Below are 27,360 nucleotides of genomic sequence, written 5' to 3' on the forward strand. Positions count from 1 at the left end.
TTGTTTAGGTATTATGAGCAATATGAAAATTTGTGTGCAGGTTTTTACATGAATCTAAGTTTTCATTTCTCTGGAATAAATGCCCAGGAATTCAACTTCTGAATAATACTGTAAGTGATTTTTTTGTGTTAAAAGAAACTTCTGTTTTCTGTAGTGACTATACCATTTTACAGTCCCACCAGCAATGTATGATTGGTGGTCCAGTTTTTCTGTATCCTCACCAGCATTTGGCATTATCACTATTTTTTATTTTTGCCAGTATGCTAGTTATATAGTGATATCTTATTTGTGGTTGTAACTTACATTTCCCTAAGAGCTAATGATACTGAACATCTCATGTGCTTATTTGTCATTTTTATTTCAGTGAAATGTCTCTACATGTCCTCTGCCCATTTTCTAACTTGACTGTTTGCTTAATATTTTCTACCATCTGTAGCTTATCTTTACATCTTCTTAACAGTCTTCATAGAGTAAAAGTATTTAATTTTGATGCAATCAAAATTTTTTTTAATTTATTTTTTATTTTACTTTACAATTCTGTATTGGTTTTGCCATACATTGACATGAATCCACCACGGGTGTACATGCGTTCCCAAACATGAACCCCCCTCCCACCCCCCTCACCACAACATCTCTCTGGGTCATCCCCGCGTACCAGCCCCAAGCGTGCCATATCCTGCCTCGGACATAGACTGGCAATTCGATTCTTACATGATACTATACATGTTTCAGTGCCATTCTCTCAAATCATCTCACCCTCTCCCTCTCCCACTGAGTCCAAAAGTCCGCTATACACATCTGTGTCTTTTTTGCTGTCCTGCATACAGGGTCATCGTTGCTATCTTTCTAAATTCCATATATATGTGTTAGTATACTGTATTGGTGTTTTTCTTTCTGGCTTACTTCACTCTGTATAATCAAATTTATCATATTCTCCTTTCAGGTTTGTTTTGTTTGGGAGGGGGTTGTTGGGCTTTTGGTGTGAAGTCTAAGAAATGTTTACTTCATCTTAAGTTCTAAAGATTTTGTATGTTTTATCTAAAAGTTTCATGGTTTTATGCTTACATTTAAATCTTGGACCTATTTTGAGTTAATTCTGTGAGGATTAGGTCAAAGTTCTTTTATTTTTTAATTTACCTTCTTTTTGCTTAAGGGTGTCCAATGGCCTTAAAACCATTTCTTTAAAAGGCTATCCTTCTTCCATTGAATTGCTTTTACTACTTTCTCAAAAATTACTTGGACATTTTTGTATGGGTTTATTTCTGGTTTCTCTATTTTATGCCTTTGATCTGTATATCCTTCTGTTTTGAGTACTTTAGCTGTATAGTAAAGATAACATCAAATAGAGTGAGTCTTCCAACATTATTCTTCCTTTTCAAACTTGTTTTAGCTATTCTAGGCCTTTTGGTTTGATATATACATTTTTAATATAAAAAATGATTGCTGGGACTTTGATAGAAATTTCATTAAGCTTATAGATCAGTTTGAGTTGAATTGAAATGTTTACTATGTTGAGTTTCAATAAATGACCACTAGATGAACAATAAACGAAATGGTATATCTCTCATTTGTTTAGATCTTCTTTCTTTCGTCTGCATTTTACAATTTATAGCATACAGATCCTGTACATGTTTTGTCAGATTTATATTTAAATATTTCATTTTCTGTGGAGCTTTCGTAACTGGTATTGTGCTTTGAATTTCAGTTTCCATATACTTTTATCTGTATTAGATTTTCCTGGTGTTTTCATCTTATAAAATGCTACCTTATTAAATTTATTTATTCTAGGATTTTTATTTTTTCCTCTGGGGCATCTTATTTACATGTATGTATTACATCCCTAGCAAAAGAATTAAAAGAGTTTCCCTCTTGTGTGTTTTCCATCTTGCTTCTTCATGGTCCCTGATACCAAGTGAGGTTATCAGTATATTGAAACCAAACTGATGAGACAGGAGCAGGTTATTCTGCCATTTTTCTAGGTTTTTGAGTTGCACATCAAATCTGGGGCTGATCACCCCACACTTATTTAGCCTGCCTGTGAGGTTCACAGCAATTTTCTCAGCCCTGTGATTATAGATTATTTCAAATTCGCCATTGTAACCTTACTTTACCATCACAGTCAGAAACAGACGATGACTTTGGAGTACAGCCTAATAAGAACTTGTCATTTGCTTCTCTTTTCAGCATTGTTGATACTCTTGAGAGCATCATCCAGGACATTGATGCCAACCAGTATGATAGCATGGAAAGAGATAGGGTTTTGTTTTGTTTTGTTTGGGGAAATTTTTTTGTAGATTCCTTGTAGCTGTCTATATAGACAACCCTACTGTCTGCAGATCAAGACAGCTTTATTTCTTCCTTTCAAATATGTATATCTTTTTTTTTCTTTTCTTTTTCTTGCTTCATTGTGCTAGCTAAAACTTCTTGTACTATGTTGAAGAAGAATGGTGATAGTGGGCATATTTGCCTTTTTCCTAATCTTAGGGGTTATGCATTTAGTTTTTCATCATTAAATATAATGCCACCTGTAGACTTGTAGATTATCCTTCTCAAGCTGAAAAGTTCACCCTCTATTTCTATTTATTGGAGAGTTTTCATGCTTGTATATTGAATTCTGTGAAATGCTTTTTCTGCCATCAATTGATATGACTCTGAATTTTCTTCAGGCTGTTAATATGGTGTATTACACTGATTAATTTTAAAATACTGAACCAGCCTTGCATTCCTGGAATAAACCCCACTTGGTTATAGTATATACATTTTTTTTGTACATAGCTAGATCCAATAGTTCAGAGAAGGCGATGGCACCCCACTCCAGTACTCTTGCCTGGAAAATCCCATGGACAGAGGAGCCTGGTGGGCTGCAGTCCATGGGGTTGCAAAGAGTTGGACATGACTGGGCAACTTCACTTTCACTTTTCCCTTTCATGCATTGGAGAAGGAAATGGCAACCCACTCCAGTGTTCTTGCCTGGAGAATCCCAGGGATGGGGGAGCCTGGTGGGCTGCCGTCTATGGGGTCACACAGGGTCAGACATGACTGAAGCAACTTAGTAGCAGCAGTAGCAGATCCAATAGTTAATATTTTGCTGAATATTTTTTCACCTAAATTCATGAATATTTTTTCATCTAAATCCATGAGTGATAGTGGTTGATAAACATTTTTAAAAGATTGCTCTGGTTTCTTTGTGGAGAGAAAGAGAAAGACTGGCAGCTAGGAAATTAATTAGATCCTTTTTTCTTCTCTCAACCTTGAGCTCCCTCCTCAGCCCTAATAGTCATTTGCTTTTTAAATTAAATTTTTCTCTTTTGGGTCCAATTAACACCATAGTGTGGGCTTCCCTGGTGACTCAGAGGTTAAAGCATCTGCCTGCAATGTGGGAGACCTGGGTTTGATCCTTGGGTTGGGAAGATCCCCTGGAGAAGGAAATGGCAACCCACTCCACTATTCTTGCCTGGAGAATCCCATGGATGGAGGAGCCTGGTGGGCTACAGTCCACAGGGTCACAAAGAGTTGGACACAACTGAGCGACTGCACTTTCACTTTCATTTAACACCATAGTTCAAGTTCAACTGAATATAACCCTGGTGATCCCAAACTACCAGTTCCATTGAGTTTGCTCCAACTCCAGCAAAAGGGAATTAAACTCTTCACTCTAGCCATATAAGTCTTTGTTGAATGTGCCATGTACCTTATTTTTGTCTTATCCTTCCTTCAATATCCTCCGGAAGTCCTAGAACCTCCATAAAGCTTTCTCACCCATTCCAGTCATTGGTAAGCGTTCCTTCCTGTCACCTCCTACAGTTCAACTGTCTATGCTTCTCGTTTCACTCCATTCCATTCATTCATTTATGCGTTCAACAAACATTAATTCAGTGTCTACTATCTTGAAGGCACTGTGTAGATACCAGGACACAGCTGTGAACAAAAGAAACCCAGCTGCCTTTCCTAATGGAACTTACAGTCTAGAGAAGGACACAGCATTAAATAGATAAAAGATTTATATATAGATATATTACACACTGAGAGAGAGTGATACAAATCAAGATAAGTGCTATGAAGAAAAAATATTGACTATTTAGACAAAATAGACTACTTTCATTTTATTTTTTTCTGTGTATATTCCATTTTAATAATTTCTTTGAGAATAGAGATCATATTTAATGTCCCTTGGTTAAACTCAGAATCTAACCCATGGTAGGTATGCAGTGGGTGTTTATAATGATGAAGTAACAGTGAAGGAGAACAGGATGATCTGAGGATGAATCAAGCACCAGGAGCTGAAGAAATTCTACTTCTCTTTGCATCCCTGCCAAAAAAATAAGAAACCTATAGAATGCCTTCTTATTGTGTTGGTTTAAAACACAGGGAACCATCTCTTTGTGTGTTTTATCTCTGGCAGGGCTCTGAAAACTGTTTTAAAATGCCTACCTACTTACCTCAAATGTCCATGCATATCTATCCTCTCTTCAAATTATTATTTCCTAGGACTGTGCACAATGGAGTGCTGGTAAATGTCTAACTGACTACCTCAAAAAAAAAAAAAAAAAAAACAGATTTGTAGCATTTGCTGATTTCTGTGGTGTAAATACTCCCACCATGGCCAATTTAAAGTTACCAGTTGTCACTAAACACAGAGATGAGAAGAAATGCACAGTACCACATTTTTAGAATTCCACAGATACAGCAGACATAAATAATCTCAAGAGCATAGTTAGCAGTGAAATGTATTAAAATGTTAGGAAGTGGTGAGCTTTTTGGAGCTTATATGACCTTTTTCAAGATAATGTATTTAATTTTAAGTTAATATAATTCTATGTTAAAAATGAGTATGTTTCTCAGCTGGCTCACAGTGTTCCTAAAAATTTAATAATTTGCTCTCATGAGATGGTAAGAGCCAGCTCCAGTACCCCACCTACTGTGCAGCTTAATTGACCCATATATGTTCCAGATGGAACCCAACTATGCTAAATTGGGTCTTTCATTAGACAAGAGGAGAAAGTGAAGTTGATCTTACTAAGCAACTCTCAACTTTCTCCCTCAGATCTGCAAAACAATTGAGGGTCAAACTAAAAGTTTCAGTCAGACAATATTTCAAGTTAGTGGACCAAAGACCCATTTCTGACCTCTTCTCCCTTGTCTACCTCCACTAGAAAGGCTAAAAAAGCTAAGCACTCATTTTCTCAACTTACAGTGAGGCTGAGTTGCCAATGGAACATGAATCTGCTGGGCAGTTGAGAGTGGTCTGAAAAACCTTTTTGCTTTCCTAATGAAAAGACTAGATAGATCTTTTACTCTTCCTTTCTGTCTCAGATATGAACATGATGTCTGGAGCTGCAGTAGCCATTTTGGAACAATGAGGCAATATGGGTGAGGCAAAGGCCAAGAGAATTGAAAAGCTACTAGCTGTGGCTTTTTTATTTTATTCAGTGTATTTATTTGGAAAACGAAACAATATACTAAAGATAAACTTGTCAAAAACAAGTCTTATGAACAAGCATTTAAAATGTTTTTAACATTGGACTAATACAATAACCAAATTGATCTGTGAATTTTTGAAGATTGTTGTTCAGCTGCTAGTCATGTCCAACTGTTTGTGATAGAAAAGGTCTAATTTGGTTTAAATAAGCTCTGAAACACCTTTATGAAACTTACTTTGCTCAATTGGTACGATTTTAAAGTTACGTGTATATTAAAGTGAAGTGAAAGTTGCTCAGTCGTGTCTTACCCTTTGTGACCCCATGGACTGAGGTCCACCAGGCTCCTCTATTCATGGGATTTCCCAGGCAAAAACACTGGAGTGGATTTGGCTGTGGATTTGTTGGTCTTCCAGACAAAAACCAAGCCAATAGACTCCTTCAGACTTAGTGTTACATGAGGGGAAAAGCAAACTCTTATGATGAGTTTTCTGTTATTTACAGCCAAAACTATTCCTAGCCCATATAGATAGGAATTTCATCAGTTTTGCCTTCCACCAGTCTAAGAGCTGGAAATAGAATAAGAGGAAAGGCAACTGATAGGCCAAGCATGGTGCTGGGTGGTTTTCATACTTCATTCTCTTTAAGTTTCACAACAACACTATGAGAGATGACATTTATAAATATGTATAATTTATCAGGATTAGTCATACTTTAAAGAAAGTGTGTTTTAAAGGAAGATTTGACAAAGCCGTGGTTACGTGGACCTTGAAGAATTAATTTCAGTGTGAATTTGTAAAGGTTTGAACACGTATTCTTCTTCGGTAAATGAAAAGCACATCACACAAACATTTCCTTTGGATTAATTAGATACAAACTGCCTGAGAGACATAGCATCCACACTACCTTCTGCCAAGTAACTAAGGACATTTGGTTTGACTAATAAACAGTGGGGAACACTTTTGCTTTTATCAAAGCTGGCTTGGGTTTCAAGGAAATTTAGAAAAGATCTATCTCCCTTTAGGCATCCATTAACGAGGAGGAGGAAGTGGTACTTTCTGTGGGGTGGACTGGTCAGAGGAGCTTTCCCCAGGGATCTAGAACTCTCTCCATGAGAGTTAGGAGGGAAGTGGAGGTGATCACTGCATTTCCACTGCTCCATCAATCAACCAGGAGTTAGAAGTCCCTGTGCCTTCATAATGTATGAAGGAAACCCTGGCATGAGACAGGAGCACTGGGAAATTGCAGAAGTGCCAAGGGAGGAAAATGAGAGTGGAGTGACAGAAACCACATCAGAAATTACTAAAAGAGCAGGGGATGTATTCCACCTCAAGGAATGGAATTCCTACTGTTCCATCACTCATTAGTCATTCGGAGGAGAGAGGTATTTACTGAGTGTCTCCAATGAGCTAGGTCCTGGGGATGGAGCAGTAAATTAATAAGTAAATGTAGCTTCTGCTGTCATGGTGTTCATGGTCTAGTCGAGAAAACAAAAGGTTAAAACAAGTTATAATAAAGTAGCAGGAGAGTTATAATAAGTGAATGCTGTGATATATATTCATTGTCTTCCCTATTCATGGTGTGATTATGTGGTGACATGGAATGAGGAGAGAGCACTGGACCAGGGCATCTGGTGAGCTCTGTTTAGTTCAGTTCCAGATCTTCTCCAGCTGTGTGTCCTTCGGTAAATCTCTTTACCCTCTCCATCTTTCTTTTTCTTGAAAATGAAGTCAAATTAGAAGGTTATGATTCTATTATTTATACCAAAATATAGTAGCAGTAACTTTTAAAAAATTATTTATTTATTTTTGGCTGCACTGGGTCTTCGTTGCTGTATATGGGCTTCCTCTAATTGTGGCGAGCAGGGGCTACTCAGCGGTATACTGCAGTGGTGCACTGCCTTCTCATTGCAGTGGCTCTTCTTATTGTTGGGCGTGGGCTCTAGAGCAAACAGGCTCAGTAGTTGTGGCACACAGGCATAGTTGCTCCGTGGAATGTGGGATCGTCCTGGATCAGGGATTGAACTCATGTCTCCTACATCGGCAGACGGATTCTCTACTACAGAGCCACCTGGGAAGCCCTTCACCCTGCTTGGGACAGGCCCTTCTCAACAAGTACTATTTATTTATTCCTCAATGTATTCAAAGGAGCACCAATTACACAGGCTGTTTCTAGGTTTTGAGTTAAAAAAAAATAATGAAATAATTTGAGACGTGCTTGATTAAACAAAATTCTTTCCCACGAGACTTCCCAGAGTCTTCAAATTTGCCTTGTGAATTTCCAGCTGGGTAAAGTAACATGACCATAGGACCCTGTGTCAAGGAGCAACTGTGAAGACATCTTGGGAACTGCTCTCTGTCTGGCTGATTCGCTAGTTCACTGTGGCCAACACAGCTTCAGCGAGATTGTGACTATCATCATTGGTTCCTTTTCTAGCTGAGCAAAAGTCTGTGAGATGTTCACTCCACTTCTGACGATTACTAGCTGGGGGACTTGGAAAAGTCACGTCAGTTCTTTGAGTCTCAGCTTCTTCACTGGTAAGGTGGTGATGTTAGACTCCATGACCTTTTGGAACCCATCCAATTGTCGAATTCTCTGCTTATGGGATTGTACAAGGTTCTGGGAGACTGAATGGAGAGTATTTGGACACTGGGCCTGTGAAGGCCAGGAAAGGCCCAGGCTGTTGTGTGCAGAATGCGAGGGGAGCCAGAGCACTGCAATCACAGTTCATGGCAGCCACTGGAATCACCTCCCCTTCTTAGAGATTTTCTTCCAGCATTCTAGCATAACAACATCTGGATCATCTCATCTTTTTAAAATTAAGGTCTCTCATGCCACTAGACTCATCTACCTTTCAGATTTTGATGGAACAAAACTAGAGACTCAAAAACCAAAAGGTTAATGTAACTGAATGTTTGCCCTGTGGATCCTCAAATGCCAAGAAAACCTAACAGAAAGAGTGAAGACTGTATGACTCAGAACTCTGGAATCCTGAGCAACAACTTTGTCCTCCTTATTCAAATTTAACCAAGAAAGCTGTCAACGAGCTGTCAATCTCTTCTCTTGTGCTCTCCTCAAACTAACCAACAGGAAATCTTCTTAGGGGTGCTTAGAAAGTGTTAAATGAAATGACAAGAGAATGAAAGGAAACCTTTTGAAAACTGCAAATGCTCCATAAATATATTATTTTTATCATTATTCATAACGTTTATTGTAAAGTAATTAACCTCCAATTAAAATAAATAAATTTATATTAAAAAAAGAATTAACATGTCCAAATAGGGAAAGAAAATAAAATAAAAAGAAGATATTCAGGAAAAAAAAAGTATAATTTTGGCTTTACCACAGACATTACTTCAGGCAAGTAATTTATCAGCTCCACCCTCCACATAAAACGGATGTGGTGATGGATGGGAAAGGTTAACTAGAAAATGACGGTGGACGCCTTTGAAAATTGAGGGTCACTGTAATACTTCTTAATTAGTAGTAACCGTACAATTGTGAAGTTATAAACAGATCTGCATCTGAGCAGACCCAGAGCCTCTGCTACTTTTTCACTTGTTGCCATTTTGATTTAGTCCATTAGTTCCACTAGCCTATAATTAGCACAACACCCTGGAAAATTAATCCACACTGGTGAGTCAACATTAGGGAAATGAAACAGACTTCTAAATCATGTTGAAATCCATGTTGAAATGACGCTAAAGCCTGACAGCCAGGTCCTCCTGGTTTCAGAGGAACTAAAAGCCTCAAATCCTGAGTTTTCACCTACAGAGAGGGGTGTCCATGTTTCTCTTTTGAACAACTGAGTTTCAACACTACTATCAAGGCAAACATATTCCTTATTCAAAATTTTAATCAATCAGAGAGCTGTAAGCTGTTATGACTGTATGCTTTTTTCAGAAAATATAATTGAGATAAACTGCCCAATTCTTATCTCCTGATAGAAATTCTGGGGTCAGCCTGAGCAGGAGGGTTCTGAAGGGCTGAGCTAGCAGAGGAAGTCTTGTACTGGAAATTGTGAGATTACTGAAATCTGAACCCATGGACAGAGGGCTCCAACGTGCAGGAAGGGGTACTAAACATTACTATGGTCAAGAGGCCACAGGTAGATTAGCCACAATATGGAAAGCTGGAGCAGAACCAGCCAACCAAGAATAGGGAGATGAAAATGAGGACCAGTAGGAGAAGGCAATGGCACCCCACTCCAGTACTCTTGCCTGGAAAATCCCATGGATGGAGGAGCCTCGTAGGCTACTGTCCACGGGGTCGCTAAGAGTCGGACACGACTGAGCGACTTCACTTTCACTTTTCACTTTCCTGCATTGGAGAAGGAAATGGCAACCCACTCCAGTGTTCTTGCCTGGAGAATCCCAGGGGAGCCTGGTGGGCTACTGTCTATGGGGTCGCACAGAGTCAGACACGATTGAATCGACTTAGCAGCAGTCTCCTTGCCTTATAAATGCTTATCAGCTGTAACTGCTTTATTCCCAATTGTATGCATGTGATATGATTGGTGAAGTCTGCAGCCAAACTTTCCTAACTAATTGTCAATTCATCTAAAGCCTAAGTTATCACCTACCCTTCTGGTTGAATCCTGACTTCAGATCATCCATTCTTAAAATCGAGGAGTCTTTCCTTGTTCTTGATCATAAAATCCAATTGCCAAATCCTAAAGACTCTATCTTCTACGTACTTCTTTTCATTCTCACCTCATAGCTGTTTATTTGATCTCTTACATTCAATACACTAATGCCAGTTTAATCTTAAAGTACATCTTCCATCACGTTATTCCCAGACATGCAATATTTAATGGCTGTTTAGTGCCTAACAAATTCAGGAGAAGGCAGTTTGGCAGTCAAAACCTTGGCCCTATCTCCCACTCAAACCACAATCCGATAGCATGCATTTCCTCATGTTGTGGACTGCTGGATTCCTAGCTCATCCCCTACAGGTGAAAAGCTTCCCAAAGTGAGGGCAGTGGAATCAATGTGCACACACAGGGGATACATCTGCCCATTAGTCATGGGGGCTCAGGAAAACCCATTGCTGCTGCTGGAAAACTATCCAAAAGCTAAGCTGGACTGCCATCAGGTCAGCTGCATCATCTTCTGGATGGAAAGACATCATATTAACTTTTCAATGACACCTCATTTGGAAATATACTTTCTTTACTAAAGAGTGGGAGGAACTTTGAACTTAAAAATTACCTCTTCCTCTTTCTTCTTTTAGCTTTCTCCATTTTTACATACCAATTTTTTTTTTTTTTCAGGAAAAAAACAGAATCTAGATTTCTCTAAGAGTTCCTCTAAAAGTAATTGCTCTTTTCCTCCGATATTGTGTTAGTTGCTCAGTTGTGTCTGACTCTTTGCAACTTCATGGGCTATAGACTGTCAGGCTCCTCTATCCAAGGGATTCTCCAGGCAAGAATACTGAAGTGGGTAGCCATTCCCTCCTCCAGGGGATCTTCCCAACTCAGGGACTGAACCCTGGTCTCCTGCATTGCAGGCCGATTCTTCACTGTTTGAACCACCATCACTGTGTTCTTACACAAAATATTAGCAAACTAAATTCAGTTACATATATAAAGTAGTACCACCATGATTAAGTGGAATTTATCCCAGAATGCAAGATTGGTGTAACATCTGAAAATCAATTAAGGCAATGCCCTAGATCAACAGAATCAAAAACAAACCACATAATTATCTCAAGATACAAAGAAAAAGTATTTGACAAAATCTAACACCCTTTTATGATAAAACACTCAACAAACTAGGAATAGAAGGAAACTATCTCAACGTAAATAAAAGCTATATATGAAAAAGCCACAGTGAATATCATACTTAATGGTGAAAGACTGCATGCTTTTCTCCTAAGATCAAGAACAGGACAAGGATGGCTGCTACTGCTATCTCTATTCGACACCGACTGACTAGAGGTTCTAGCCAGGGCAATTAGGCAAGGAAAATAAACACAAGGCATCCATCTTCTGGAAAAGAAAGAAATTAAACTGTCTTTATTCACAGAAAACATGATCTTGTATATAAAAAATCCTAAGACAAATGTTAGGAAACTGTATAATTAATAAGTTCAGCAAGCAAGGTTGTAGTTTACAAGAGTAACATACAAAACTCAATTGTATAATTGCATTCAAATAATCCAAAATGAAGTTAATAAAACAACTCCATTTATAGTAGCATCAAAAACGAGTAAAATATTTAGGTATAAATCTGTCTAAAGGAGTATAAGACTTATACTCTGAAAAGTAGAAAACAGTGCTGAAAGAAATTAAAGATGATCTAAATAAATGAAAACACAGTCTATGTTCATAGATTGAAACCGTGTCGTTAACATGGTGAAAGTGAAAGTGAAGTGGCTCAGTCGTGTCCAACTCTGCGACCCCATGAACTGTAGCCCACCAGGCTCCTCTGTCCATGGGATTTTCCAAGCAAGAGTACTGGAGTGGGTTGCCATTTCCTTCTCCAGGGGATCTTCCTGACCCAGGGATTGAACCCAGGTCTTCCACCTTGCAAGTAGATGCTTTACCCTCTGAGCCACCAGGGAAGTTCCAGAAGTTCCAGTTAACATGGTAATACTCCCCAAATTTGTCTACAGATTCAGTGCACTCCCTATTAGAATCCCAGCTGACTGTTTGCAGAAATTGACAAACTGATTCTAAAACTGATTTATAATTGCAGGGAACCCAGAATGGCCAAAATAATCTTGAAAAAGAACCAGTTGGAGGACTCACACTTGATTATAAAATTTACTAGTTAGAAACAGTAATCAAGAGAGTGTAGTACAGGCATAAAGATAAACATATAGACCAATGGAATAGAAATGAGATTCCAGAAATAAACACATGTGTTTACGTTTGATTTTTGACAGGGATGCAATACCATTCAATGGGGAAAGAACAGTCTTTTCATCAAAGAGAATTGGTACTACTAGATACCCAAATGAAAAGAACAAAACTGGACCTTTACCTCACATCATAGATTAATACAAAAATTAAGTCAAAATGCATCAAAGACTTAAATGTAAGAGCCAAAAATATAAAATTCTTAGAAGAAAATATCAATGCAAAACTTCATAACATTGGATTTGGCAATGATTTCTTGGATATGAAATCAAAAGCATAGCAACAAAAGAAAAAATATAAACTGGACTTCATCAAAATTTAAAACTTTTGTGCTTCAAAGGATACTACCAAAAAAGTGAAAAGACATCTACAGAATGGGAGAAAATATAAATCATAAAGCTGATAAAGGATTTAGATCTAGAATATAAAAGAACTCTTGCAACTTAATAATAAAGATAACCCAATTCAAAAAGGAACAAAGGACTTGGAATAGACCTTTCTCCACAGAAGATATACAAATGCCAAATAAACCCATGAATAAATGCTCAGCATAATTAGTCATCAGGCAAAAGCAAATTGAAACCATAAGATAACACTTCATGCCCACTAGGATGGCTATAATCAAACAGTCAGATTATAATAACTAGTAGAGAAAATGTGGAGAAATTGAACTCTCATATACTGCTGGTGAGACTATAAATTGGTTAGGCTACTTTGGAAACAATTTGGCAATTCCTCAAAAAGTTAAACACCAAGTTAACATTTGACCCAGAAATTCTGCTCGTAGGTATACACTCAAGAGAAATGAAAACGTCTGACCACACAAAAACTTTCACATAGGTGGTTACAGAAACATTATTCATAATACCCTAACAGTTGAAACAACTCAAATGTTCATCACGAAGGGATAAACAAAATGTCGTATATCCATATAATGAAATATTACTCAGCCATAAAAGGAATGAAGTACTAACACATGCTATAAATACAGATAAAGCTTGAATACACTAAACTAAGTAAAAGAAGCCAGACAAAAAAACCACATACTGTAAGACTCCACTTACATGAATTTTATAGAATAGGTGAAATCTATAGAGAATGAAAGTCGATTTGTATTTGCTCAGCACTGGGGAAAATAAAGTGAGTGAAGTCGCTCAGTCATGTCCAACTCTTTGCGACCCCATGTACTGTAGCATATCAGACTCCTCTGTCCATGGGATTTTTCAGGAAAGAGTACTGGAGTGGGTTGCCATTTCCTTCTCCAAGGGATCTTCCCGATCCAGTGATCAAACCCAGGTCTCCCGTATTGTAGGCAGATGCTTTACCATCTGAGCCACCAGGGAAGTCCTGGCGAGAATAAGGAGATATAATGAGGACAGCTAACGGGTACAGTTTCTTTGTTATCATTGTTGGCTGTCACTAAGTCATGTCCAACTCTGCCACCCCATGGACTGTAGCATGCCAGGCTCCTCTGTCCTCTACCATCTCCCAGAGTTTGCTCAAATTCATGTTCATTGAGTCCCTGATGCTATCTAACCATCTCATCCTCTACCGCCCCTTCTCCTTTTGCCTTCAATCTTTCCCAGCATCAGATTCTTTTTCAATGAGTCGGCTCTTTGCATCAAGTGGTCAAAGTATTAGAGCTTCAGCATCAGTCCTTCCAATGAATATTCAGGGTTGATTTCCTTTAGAATTGACTGGTTTGATCTCCTTGCTGTCCAAGAGACTCTCAAGAGTCTTCCTCCAGCACCACAATTCGAAAGCATCGATTCTTCGGCGCTCAGCCTTCCTTATGGTCCAACTCTCACATCTGTACATGACTGCTGGAAAAACCATAGTGTTGCCTATATGGACCTTTGTCAGCAAATTGATGTCTCAGCTTTTGAATACACTGTCTAGGTGTGTAGCTGAAGATAGAATTTGTGAACTAGAGGAAAGGACAGAAAAAAAATCTAGACTCAAACACAGAGTTAAAAGAATAAAAAATACAGAAACAAGCAGAGGAGACAAATATGATTCATTGAAAAGAGCCTCATGTTTATTTAACTGAAGTCCCAGGAGGAGAAGAGAGAGAATGAAACAGAAGTAACATAAAGAAACAATAGCCAAGAATTTTCCAAGCTATGAAAGATCTCAGACCACATATTCAAAAATACCTACAAACTCCACTGAAAACAAGTATTAAAAAAAAAAAAAACACCCCTTGACACAACCAAGAACAAAAAGATAAGTATCATAGATTGAATAAGAAAACTCTACTTTTTCATTTCAAAGGTCCCCTAAGAAGGCTAAGTGGTCTTGTCTCCTAAATAAAATCCCCATCTTCACTCTTCCTCCCTTCTATACCATACTCTACACTTCAGTTAGGTTGATCTTAAATTTTTAAATAGCATCCATCACCTCTCTCCTCTACATAAATGTTTCAGTGACTTCTCACTCCTTCAGAATAAAGTTCAAACTCCTTGTCACAGCTTAGGTGGCCCTCTCAGATCTGGTGTCTGTTTACATTGGCTTCTAGATTCCTTTCTCACTGCTACCTCTCTAGAACTCTACACTCCAGCCACTTTCCACTGGAAACTCTACACTCCTTTCCACTGACTTTTTCTCATGCATGTGTGTGAGAATGTGCAACTCTCTGCAACCCCATGGACCGCAGCCCGCCAAGTTCCTCTGTCCATGGAATTCTCCAGGAAAGGATACTGAAGTGGGTTGCCATTTTCTACTCCAGGGGAATCTTCCTGACCCAGGGATTGAACCCTCATCGCCTATGTTGCCTGCATTGGCAGGATTAAATTAATGCATTGCCTGCATTTAAAAAATTTTTTTTAATTGAAGGATAATTGCTTTATAGAATTTTGTGGTTTACTATCAAATATCAACATGAATCAGCCATAGGTTCCCCCAAATTGTTTCCCTCTTACCCACTCCAGGTCCTTTCCATATGCTGTTCCTATTCCTTTGAACTCTCTCCTCATCTTACACTCCTTTTCCTGGCTTTCCTACTTTTTATCACATTATTGTTCAAATAACATTTCCTTTGGAAAACTTTCTAGATTTACTAGATTTGGTAATTTATGCCCATAGAGGGCAAGAAATTTGCTCCTTACTTTCTGAAATTCTCCAATCAAAGCACCTATCACATTTTATGATTACTGTTTCTCTCTCTGTAAAGCCTTTAAAGTTCTAAACAGGCAGAAACTATGTGTATTTTGCTCACTTTTGTCTCCCTAAGTCCTTGGCCTGGCTCAAAACTGACATTCAATAACTTTTTAAAAAATTACCTATCAATTATTACAAGAAACCTCTCATATATTATCTTCAAGATAGTCCATTATACTTCTCTTCCAGACCAAGCTATTTCTTTTTATTCTAAAAGTTTCTAAATAAGGATAAATGTGAATTAAATATTTATCTTGGAGGGTCCTTTAACATTTTCAAGATATTACTGCAATAAAAATAAAAATGTAAGTGAAGGTATGAATATTCATACCACAGGTCCCTCTCCTCCTATTCTAATTCAACAGAGTTTTACGTTTTTACTTGCTTTCTTACATGCAAAAAAAGTGTGATTACACTACCAGCATCCTCAAATGACACTCTGGCTTTTCACTCACTCCAAAATTGGGTTCAAAACTGGCCTTCCTTGTTTCTCGTAGACTTCTGTGGCTCCTTTCCAGTTTTTATCACAGACTTTTTCTCTGCTTCCTCTTCTCAGTTCAGCACAGCTTCCTCTGTCATGTTCTATAAACCTGCCACTGTTGATGAGTCTTTTTATGTGCCATCTGAATTGGTCGGCTCTGTCTCATTACCTCTTGAGCTCTATTTTGAATTTCAGTGGCAAACAATTTTTTTTCTTTACCTGCTACTTTCTCTTCCTTTATAACTTATTTCTTAATTTGGTCATTGATTTAACTCTTTAAACATAGGGCAAAATTGAATATGATCTCCTTGCCATCTTCACATTTTATCTACTGTTTAAAGCCAAGAACAGTACCTGCTGCTGCTGCTGCTAAGTCATTTCAGTCGTTGTCCAATTCTGTGCGACCCCATAGACAACAGCCCACCAGACTCCCTCGTCCCTGGGATTCTCCAGGCAAGAACACTGGAGTGGGTTGCTATTTCCTTCTCCAGTGCATGAAAGTGAAAAGTGAAAGTTAAGTCACTCAGTCCTGTCTGACTCTTAGCAACCCCATGGACTGCAGCCTACCAGGCTCCTCCACCCATGGGAGTTTCCAGGCAAGAGGACTGGAGTGGGGTGCCATTGCCTTCTCCTAGCACCTGCCAAATACTAAGTATATATTTGTTGCAAAATTAAACACCTTTGGCAGGTACTCTATGACAGGTTGATTAAGTTGATTCAGATTACTTTTGTTCTTCATATACCACAGATAAATATCTAAAATGTCATTGAATACCTAGAAGTTGATAACAATAACATTTTATTTCTATACACATTGTGATCTGATCCAACTATAGGCTTTCTTCCTTAGCAAGTTCTTTTTTGTTGTTGCTCAGAAATGGAAGAGAGTTTTGTTATTTTCATTAACACATTTAGAAAACTTTATTTCCTTTACATATCAGTCCTAGTCTTTGGTCTATAACCTAGTCTTTAACCAGTACAAGAAACACAAGTTACTTCATTTACATGTTAACTAACAATGACAAATTCACCCTGTAAATCAATTTGCTGGTGTTTAAAAATGTAGACAGCAAGTAAGGCTCATGGTCCAGGGAAAAGGATACTAATAGACTGCAGAGAAAATTTCTGGGTACCACCCTTAATTTAAGATTTGGGGTAAAGGGGATTTTAGTGAGTGCCTGGGTTGGCAACAGGAAGGATTTGATAGAAAGACAAAGGTTAGATAGATGATGGACTTCATGGTTCAGGAAGAAACCAGGGTCAGGGTATTAGGAGATGGACGAATTTAGCATGTAGTGAGATAAGGGGAAAGCATCAGGATCTTGGGAGAGGGTAGGGAAAAAACTTAGGAGAAGCATGAATTAAAGGAAATTGAAGCGGGGAAATAGGAAGGACCAGGGCTTAGATGGTAAAGTCAGTGGCCCAAAGATATGCCCCCTGGGTAATAATGCTAAAAGTGGAAAGAGAGAGCAAAGGAAGCAGTCTCTGAAGGGGAAGGGGAATGCTCAAAGGAAATCAACAGGGGTGCGGTCGCCTCCCGCAACGGATATAGAAAAGAGGGGCAGCAGTCTCCCCTCAAAAGGCAGAAACATAGCCGGAATCCTGAGCTAGAGTGCAGTAAAACGTGGGTGGGTGGGTATCAGGAGGGGAACAGAGGTCCAAGGTGCTGGGATGAGTCAGAGGCTGAAGGAAGGAGATGCAGTCTGGAGTTTGGGGAGGTTTACACAGAGAGCACTGGGATTTAGAGTTCGTATTGTAAAAATATGTTTCAGACTCTCAGGGGGCTCTGGCATGTGTTTGGTAGAGTCCACTCAGGTTAGCCGGGGGTACGTAGGTGGTGGTCAGTCAAGGATGGAAGGCAAATTCAACAAGGTCTGGGAATTCACTTAAACCAGTTAAGGGTGATTTCAGCGAAAGTTGGGAGGGTTTAGGTCAAGAGTATGGTGCATTTCAGCCCGAGTGGGTCGATTTGCCCGGTTTGGGGCATGAATTTAAGTGGGCGCTGAAGGGTATTTCAGGCAGCGTGGCTGAAGGATTTCCTTCAGGACCGCGGTCCCTGTCAGACCGGGTTGGGGGTGGGTTCCAGCAGCGGCCAAGGGCACTGCGTTTAGGAAGGAGTGCGTTCCGGGCCGCGCCGGGGCGAGCGAGTCCGGGAGCGGGACTCCAGCGAGGTTCGGAGGGAACAGCCGTCAGCGCAGGGCAAGATCGCCGGCTCGGGGATGTTCCGCGCCGCGAGCTGTACTTCACTCCCGCCCCTCCCGATCCCGGGGGAACCTGTTGCTGGAGGAATGGGCGGGCGGCGGCGGCGGCGAACCCTCCATCGCCGCCGCCTGGGCCTCATGGCGGCCCTTTCGACCTAGACGCTGCGCGGGGCGGCCCCTCCCTTGTTACCTCTGTTTTTAAAAAGATAAAAAAAAACGAACGAAAGAAAGAAAAATCAGCCCCCAACCCTCACCCGTGACCTGCGGGCCCCGCGGCGGCTCGTGCGGCTTCCGGGAGCGGAGGCGCGGCCCCGCGGGCCGGAGGAGGCGGAGGAGGAGGAGGAGGCCAACATGGCGGCGCGCAGGGCTGGGCCGGGCCGCCGCCGCTCCTGAACGCCCCACTGCCGTAGCTCGGCTCGCGGTGCCCACGCCCGCGCCCAACCTGGCCCGGCGGCCGCGGAGCGCGCAGCCCAGGAGCGCGAGGGCCCGCCCGGGCGCGGGGACGGCGCAGAGGCAGCGCCGCTGGGCCCGCCAGGCCCCGGACCCGCAGCTTCGCTGCTCGCCGGCCGGCGGGGCCCGGAGGCCGGAGCCATGGAATCGGAGGAGGAGCAGCACATGACCACGCTTCTGTGCATGGGCTTCTCGGACCCCGCCACCATCCGCAAGGCCCTGCGCCTGGCCAAGAACGACATCAACGAAGCCGTGGCGCTGCTCACCAACGAGCGGCCGGGCCTCGACTACGGCGGCTACGAGCCGATGGACAGCGGTGGCGGCCCCAGCCCCGGGCCCGGCGGGGGCTCGCGGGGCGACGGCGGCGGCGGCGGCGACGGCCCCTCCCGCGGCGGGAGCACTGGAGGCGGCGGCGGGTTCGACCCCCCGCCCGCGTACCACGAGGTGGTGGACGCCGAGGTGAGGAGGGGCGACCCGTGACCCCCGTGGGAGAGGCCAGCGGGCTGGAGTTCCGTGGGGAGGGGACACACCCCACTGGGCTTGAAGTGCGGAGGGCGTGTGGAGCAGGGGAGGCACGGAGAAAGGGTAAATGGAGCAACGGGTTCGTCAGGACGGAGGCCACCGGGCTGCGGTCAGGTGGGGAATGGAGCACGTAGGGTAAGGGCTGATGAAATTGAATTGGGGATGCGGGGCAGGGCTGCGCGGCAGGGTGGGGAGGGGTCTCTCGGGCTTTGAGCTGAGGTCACCAACGGGGCAGGCCCGGGAAGGGGATGGGGAGGAGGGTCCAAAGCTGGCATCCCCGAGATGGGGGAAGATGACACATTGGCCTGGAGAGTGTGATGGGGGATGGCGCGTGTTATCAGGCGGTCAGAAATGGGGTACTAGTAGCCTAGGCAAGGACCCGAGATTTCGTGGCCCAGGGTTTCAGTGATGGAGTGGGGGAAGGCACCAGGTTCGGAGTCAGAGAAAAAGTGGGATGGGCTAGCGAGAGTAAAGGCCTTTGCTGGGTCAGGAGGACTTGAGGTTACGATGGGATTTGGGTTTTAGCCAAGGACCAGAAAAAAGAGATTTTTCGGGGTCTAAAATGAAGAGGGACTGGGCAGGGGCCAGGAATGACAATAATTAATATGAGATGTGGGTTGGGGCGTCATCGATAAAATCAGGTATTAAAGCCATGGGGATTAGACTGAGAAAGGTTAGAGATAAGAGGCCAGGACAGGAGTTAGAGCTGAGGAGGGGCTCGGCAGTGATGGGACTGGAGTTGGAAGATGAAGCTGGGACCAAGTCTGGGTACTGGTCATCGATTAATCAGAAATGAGGGAAAGCTAGACTGGAAAAGGGGGTTGTAGCAGTGAGGGTGCTCTGCAGAGGGACAGGGACAGGGGGGGAAATAAAGGAACTGAAGGAGTCTGTTAAGGAGAAAGGGCCATCTTAGGTGAATGGCTTTGATCAGAGATCTCAAGTCTAGGTGGAGACGATTCCTTCTGTTTAGTTTGAGATGTGAGCAAAGAACATGAGGGAGAAAACAGACTTTACCTCTCTTTAAAAAAAAAAAAAAAAAGGATCAACCAGAAGCAACAGTATTGGTGAATAATTCCTTTGCAGAAAAATGACAGCTCATGATAGGGATTTTGGTCCGATTTGCTGCATGGTACATTTCAAAGGTCCAGTAGAGCAGGTTGGCTTAACTCTCGTGGTTTGGGTTTTTAAGTAGAGATGTGAATTTCGATAATTCTTAATGAAGCTAAGCCTCCTGAAAGGATTTTTTCATAAATAATATTCTGTCTTTTTAGTCACATGCTTTGGCAGCATGGGCTGAAGTAGCTTGGGAAAGAAAGTAGCACTTCAAGAAACTAGATTTCTTCACAAGATCTCTTTCGTTTCCAGACTTCCACACACTTGATTGATTGCCCTCTGTTACCCAGTAACTCAGCTGTATCACTGACTAGTGTATGGAAGTAAAGGTTGTAATTGTTCCTACTTTGGGGGAAAGGTCCCATATAATTAAATAACTGTACTTAAATCACTTTAAGAAATGAGCTTCTGTTTGCAAGCCCCCATCACTCTTCTCCTTGTTCCTTTTAGTTTTGACCCAGTTTTGAAATCAAGAAGAAAGCCACTGCTTTTTCTGAAGCTGCTTTTATAGTTCTTAAAAGTTCAGTGTATCCTCATTTTGTGAAAAAATTTACTTTTATTTTTTCTTTTATCACACTTTTTAATTTCCTGAAATTGCAAAATCAAACTAAATTATAATGCTTGGTGGTACTTTAACCTTAACTGTACTAATGTATGTTTAAATACTCACATTAGCTGCCCTGCCTGAATATTTAAACACTAAGAATTGGAACTGGCTTCCTTTCACAAGAATGACAGGCTGAGGAGTTTGCTTTCACATAAATCTAGAGAATCTATGACTTTCTGAAGACCCGTGTCAAGTTTTCATTTCCTCTTGACTTGTGGATTTGGCTCTACCGTTTAATTTTGCAGGGTCACAGAGTGGGAGGTGGGGGGTGCTACTGGTGACTGAGCATGCTTTACCCAGAAGACTGACAAGGATACAGGCACATGGGAACCTGGTGAGAATATTTAATCCAGTTGTTGCCTCTGTAGTTTTACAAATCTACTTGCATGCCGCTTGTGCAGCTTGCTGGTCATCCTTGTCGACAGTGGGAACCTGAGGCATTTGATCTTGGGAAACAGGGAGGAGCACTGATCATTTTTGAACATCTGTACAGTGCTGTTAGGTGCTTTATACATTGTACTTAATCCCCAGTGAGGTAGTTAATAACATCACTATTTTAGAGCTGTGCTTAGCTAGTAGCAAAATCTGAATTTGAAACTGGTCTCTCTGACTTCAAAGACAGTGTGTTTTTCATTCTACTCAACTCATGGTTTAAGATTGAATTCATTTTAAGATAAAAAAAGAAAAATAAAGAAAGAGACAAATTTGAGGTTCCTGTACGAGCTAGGAAAGATGTGGCTTGCAAGGGCTGAATCAAGGCATTGGGAATAGGATAATAGAATGAAGGGAGAATCCTACCTTTTTAAAGAAGACTTCAGAAATGAATGCTTAGTTTGTCTCCTTGGTTTTACATACACAAGTGGGCAAGACCCAAAGGGGAAGTGACATGTCCCCATAGAGTCAGTTCATGAAAGAGATGGGACTAGGATCCAGGCCCACTCACTGCAAGTCCAGTGCACTTTCTCCCTACCAGCTGCCTGCCTTTCAAATGAAAAAAGGACAGGACACAGTAGAAGGTTGGAGAAAAGAAAGTGTCATAAACAAGGTGAAGATTATCAGCTCTTGTATAATCTACTTGTTTTATTTCTTTAAAATGAGGTCCTGGTCTGAAATTATATAAATTTGTATTGGCCCAATAGGAAATTTCAGTTTCAGTGTCCTCTGAAAAATGTTTGGGAATATACAGATCAAAATCCAATTGTTAAAAAAGAGAAAAAATGATTGCATTTATTTTGTATTTGTCATTTGGTAACAGGAACAGTCCTCTCATTTGGTAAGCATTTAATCCTTCCAGGTTCCACAAATAAATTTTATTTATTTGTGATTTGAGTATATGATTTACAGTTTCTGATCTACTGTGACTTGTTAAATTAGAAAATGTGGAATCTGTTTATAAGTTTTAGAGTTAAAAAAATAAAATAATTCCCAGGACTTCCTTGGCAATCCAGTGGTTAAGACTCTGTACCCCCAGTACAAGGGGCAGCAGTTCCATCCCTGGGCTGGGAACTAAGATTCTGCATACCATGGGGCAAGACCAAAAAAAGGGAAAAAAGAATTCCAAAATTCAGTTGAAAGTACGTGATAAATAGGGACTCTGAAAGATTAATTTTGAAATAAGAATTTCTTTGTTATCTAGTATTATATGTGTCTCCTTTGTGAACTAGGCATATGAGTTCATCTGACTTGTAATTACCTGACTTTACCTGACCATTTGCTATTAGAATGAATGTAATTTGGCATGAAAGAAGTACCTTTTGTGTATCAGTGAAGTGTATTCTAGTGAAATCATAGTAGGTAGGGACAGCTTTATGCAACATAATAATCCTGTTAGCTTAAAATTTGAAACCAATAACAATATTAGAAAAGTAAATGTTGTTTTGATAATTTGAGGAAAGAATTTCAACCTTAATATAACCTAAATAACAGACATCAAGGTATTCCACAGCTTTGTGCTTACTGCTCAAAAAGCATATAACATGGATTTTATTTGAATTTGAGTGCAAAGATGAAAATTTGTTGCTTATAAGAATTAATATATTTAGGAAGATTTGGTTCAGTAATAATTTTCCTGTCTGTGGAGTTCAGTTTTCCCAGTTTTTCTTATTTGAAATACCAAAGAGAAATCAGAAGTAAAATATATAAGATTAAACCATTTCAAAACACCCTCATATTCCGCATTCACTCAAGATCATGCACTTCACTCGTTTATGTTTTAGTTTGTTTTTATTTTGTTTATTTAATTGCTTTTAATTTTGACTGTTCTGGGTCTTTTTTGACCCAGAAAAGCTCATGCTTTTCTCTAGTTGCAGCGAATTGGGGGCTACTCTAAAGTTGCAGTGCACTGCCTTCTCATTCCGGTGGCTTCTCTTGCTTTGTAGCTTGGGCTCTGAAGAATGAGGGCTTCAGTAGCTTAGGCGTGTGAGGTCAGTAGTTGTGGTTCACGGGCTCTAGAGCACAGACTCAGTAAGTTGTGGTGCGTGGGCTTAGTTGCTCCACAGCATGTGGGATCCTCCCGGATCAGAGGTCAAACCTGTGTCTCCTGCATTGGCAGGTGGATTCTCTACCACTGAACCACCAGGGAAGTCCTAGCTGTTTTGTCTTTTTTAAAAAAACATAGTTTAAATAAACTTTAATATTAGGTTTCTTGTCAAATTAGAAGTGTTTTGCAGTAGTCCAGACATGAGGTTATGAGCTGCTGTAGGCAAACACAGTAGTGAGAAGTGACAGTAGCTCAGGGTTGAAGCAGGGGACAGGGAACTTTGAAAGCAAAGCAGTGTGTATGGAGTGATGCACGGCAGCTTGGTGTGCTGCATGCCCCCGAGAGGCAGTTTTTACTGATACTGCACTCTAGAACAGGTTACAGTCTGTTCAGTTTAAGAAAGTTCTGGAATGTGTAATACATTTTACCATGGTTTTGATTTCAAAAATAAGAAAATAAGAGGAAGAAAGTTGGGTGTATAAAGAAGCAAGCATTCAGGTACCTGGAAAATTGAGATACAAGGGACGTATCAGCCTGAGACTTTTGCATTGTGGAGGCATTGCTAAGAAAGTTGTATTTCACTTTCAAGAGTAGATGTTTTTTCTCACCTTCCTTCCAGGGAGTTTTAGTTTCTTTTTTAAGTTTGTATTTCTCGTTCTCATTATTATAATAGGAATTTTTATTATTCAGTTTTTCAGTCACAATTGAGTTGTAAAAATTTTTTCTTAAGCTCATATTAGTAGTAGGTGACATTAAATTTGGTGTATGTCTATTAGTTCTGAGGAAAAGAGCTAACACAATTAAGTTGGCATTTCATTTTGATAATCTTTACCAAAATTGAAGTATTTTAGCCATGAAGTAGGAATCTTTAGCCATGAAGGTGGAATTTTTTTCTGGGGCTAAGTTGAAAATTTTATTTTTCTTCTTGGAAATAAGTAATATCTTCACTGCCCACCAGAGTCTTCTCATTTCTTAAGTTCCAGTATAGTTTGCTTTCTTGTAGTGTCTTAAGTTGTTCCAGTTATGTGCCTTGTGAAATTCAGTTGACAGCATTTGATATACTTTCACTTAAGTTTAAGATGTTTATGTTAGAAATATTTTATTAAAAAAATAAATATGATGCATTCTTTATCAGTAGGCTTCCAAAACGGTTTCTGAAGTTAAAGTCTTTTCCAGAAAGATTTGTTAGTCGCTGTTGCCAGTGCTTTTCCATTTCTACTTTGTCTTCTTTTAGAGTCTAGCTTTCATAAACAGATCAAAATTTTTAGGCTTTTTTCCCCCCTTCTTTCCATTCCTCACTCATATTGGCAGTTTTGGTTGAAAACTGAATTGCCTCCTTCAACTTACCATTAGAAGCCTACCGTGTAGCATTTTAGTAGCAATTTATAGTAATTTAAAATACAGATCCTAAAATACATGAAGGTATTCCATACTGCCAGTGGCAACACCATCTGTCAATTATTTAATTTATTTAAGACTTACTTTGTCTTCTTATCAAGTAGCCTGTTAATTCTAACCGTAAATATCTCTCCTGCCCTCTCTGTTACTGCTCTGGTTTTGTTCATGTCCCTTTCTTACTGTTTCTCTGTGCCACTCATGGGTACCAGAATGATCTTTGTAAAATACAAATTTTAGTTATGAGATAACCTTTCTTAAAAATGTTTGGTGGCTCCTTAATTCCTGTAGGTAAAATCTGAACTCCTTTCTTCCAAGATCCCCATCCTTCTCTACCCTACCATGCCTCCTGCCTTCCAGTGCCATGTTCAGGGGCCGTCTGTCCCCTCACTCTCCTCCCCAGACCTCAGTGAGCATCTCTCTGGCTAACATGGATTTATTCTTCGAGATGACCTTAAATGCCGTTTCTCTTCAAGGCACGCTTGTCTCACGTGGCCACATTCTCCCAACGGCATTTTGTAGGTACACCAAGTAAAGAAATGATCATATTTTAGCTAACAGAAAGGCATATTTACATGTATGTATCTGTATTTCCACTGGACTTGAGGAGCAATAATATTTCCTTTTTATCTCTGTGTCCCTCAGACTCCTGGCTCACAGTGTTTGACTGGCTAAATAAATGAATGGAGAAGGAATACCTTAGGGAAATAAAAAATCAAATGGTGTTTGAAAGAATATTAAACCAGGAATTTGGGAGATAGTACATTTCTCTTCAGGGTTCTGTTGATTGCTAACTATTAAGTTTATTGGGCAAGTCAGTTTGCCTCTCTGAGCCTCAGTTTTCTCATCCATGAAATGGGCATCTTGCACTAAATCTATGGTTAATTTTCATTCTTTAATTTCTTTGAGAAGTTAAAAGCTATGAGGCCTTTGAGAAAATAGCATGTGTAAATATACGCACTTCGTTTTCTAAATAAACTGATGCTAAACACTAATGGCTGTTATTTTTGGGTGAAAGGGCACACAGGTAATTCTCTTCTGTTTTACTGAATTAAAAAAAGATTAAGTTTTTTAAAAGTATATAAACTCTATTAAATGAATACAAACCAAATTCTGGTGTCCATTAAAAATGAAAATAGCTTTAAAACATGATTAAAGTATTTCATGATTCTTAGGAAAATTTTGCCTAGATTCTAAAATTGTTTTAAAACTTTGCAACTAAGGAAGGTTAAATATAGGAAGGTTTTGTGTTTTATGTAACTGAAAAACTGGAAAAAGTATATTACTTCCTAACATAAAATTGGGAACTTTTTTTTTAATCTAAATTTCATATTTGATTATATACTTACTAGATAGTTCCTAATTCTAGCTATAAGAAAACTGGCTCAGAAGATGTGGTTCAGCAGGACTTTTCGAATTTGAGTCACATTTTGAGCTTTAATGGAGCTTCTGTTGAGTTGCTTTTCCTGCCTTTCTCCTTTTCTCCATGTTCCCCCATTCCTCACCTAACATCTCTGAGCATTTTGCCTTGTTGACTGATTTTAGAACTTTGTTATCTGTGACTACTCACCTTTAGATTAACCTGCCAGAATTTAGAGACTCTGAGATCTATGACTCTGTCTATAACAGCTGTTTTTAAAGCATAGATTTTTTTTGTTTAGCTTTGCATTGCCAAAGGGATGAAATAGAGATGCATACCTGGCCAACACGGCCTTCCCTTGTCACCTGTGATTTCTGGGACTTGTAGCACTGCTACAGGGAGGCCTGGTATGCTGCCGTCCATGGGCTTGCAAAGAGTCAGACACGACTGAGTAACTGAACTGAGCTGGGCACTGCTACTCCTGACTGTTGGGCTCTTGGTGGCTCCAGACTTAGCCTCATCTGCTGTTTTCAAGAAGACACGACTGACGTGACTTAGCAGCAGCAGCTGTTTTCAAGAAACAGTCCACTCACTTGACTCTTTTCAGTCATTTGTTCACCTTAATGTACTCTTTCACGTCTACTTACTTATTTCTAGAGGGCAAGACTGCTGTTTCTGAAATTTTTATTAAAATACTGGAAAAAAGTAGAGAGTTCTTAGAAGAGTTCTCTGATTTACATTAAATAAAGATAGAATTCAAATTCCAATGACAAAAACAGGCATTATACCCAAAATGTCAGAGCAGCAAGACAGGTAATAGTCCATTCAATAAAATACTTAAATCTACCTTCATTCAGTAGGTTTTTATTGAGCATTGAATGTATGCTCGGGGCACTAAGTAGATGTTGGGAATACAGGAGTGAACCAATCACAAGAGTCCCTTCCCTGTTACAGTTTCAAGGCTGATGGGTTTCCTCTGCTCTGTGTCCAATAAATTATAATGTTATAATTCAGAAAAGTAAGGCCTTGAAGAGTTGTGGGTTAAGTATGAAGAGATTAGATCTCTCCAAAGCATTTGAGTAGTGCCTCAAGAATTTTTTTGTGATGTAATTTGATCTGTAGTGGTATCCATTGCCCGGAAACCAAGTGATGCTATTTTTTCAAGTGATATTTCTTTTAGTGCCATGGAATGTACAGAATTTGTATTTATGTACTTGTTGCATGTTTAATATTAGGTTAATGATTCTCTCAACCAGCACCTCTTTTAAGAATGGTGCTAATTATTTCAGCTAAATGTCATTATGTTTTGTCCTA

At 40.2% G+C, this 27,360-nt stretch overlaps 1 protein-coding gene and 1 pseudogene across 1 annotated transcript in view; one reads left to right on the plus strand and one right to left on the minus strand.

Annotated features, from left to right (window-relative positions):
* Positions 1 to 1,548: 1,548 nt before the first annotated feature.
* LOC120856584 lies at positions 1,549 to 15,254 on the minus strand (annotated as a pseudogene).
* Positions 15,255 to 18,507: 3,253 nt separating this feature from the next.
* Positions 18,508 to 27,360, plus strand: part of USP24 (ubiquitin specific peptidase 24) — a 162,731-nt gene continuing 153,878 nt past the window's right edge. Inside the window, exon 1 of the mRNA XM_040231059.1 lies at positions 18,508 to 19,029. Within this exon, the coding sequence (XP_040086993.1) occupies positions 18,712 to 19,029 (318 nt within the window). The 5' untranslated portion in view covers positions 18,508 to 18,711. The remainder of the gene's footprint in view (positions 19,030 to 27,360) is intronic.

Source organism: Oryx dammah, unplaced genomic scaffold (assembly GCF_014754425.2).
Source record: "Oryx dammah isolate SB20612 unplaced genomic scaffold, SCBI_Odam_1.1 HiC_scaffold_28, whole genome shotgun sequence".
NCBI lineage: Eukaryota > Metazoa > Chordata > Mammalia > Artiodactyla > Bovidae > Oryx > Oryx dammah.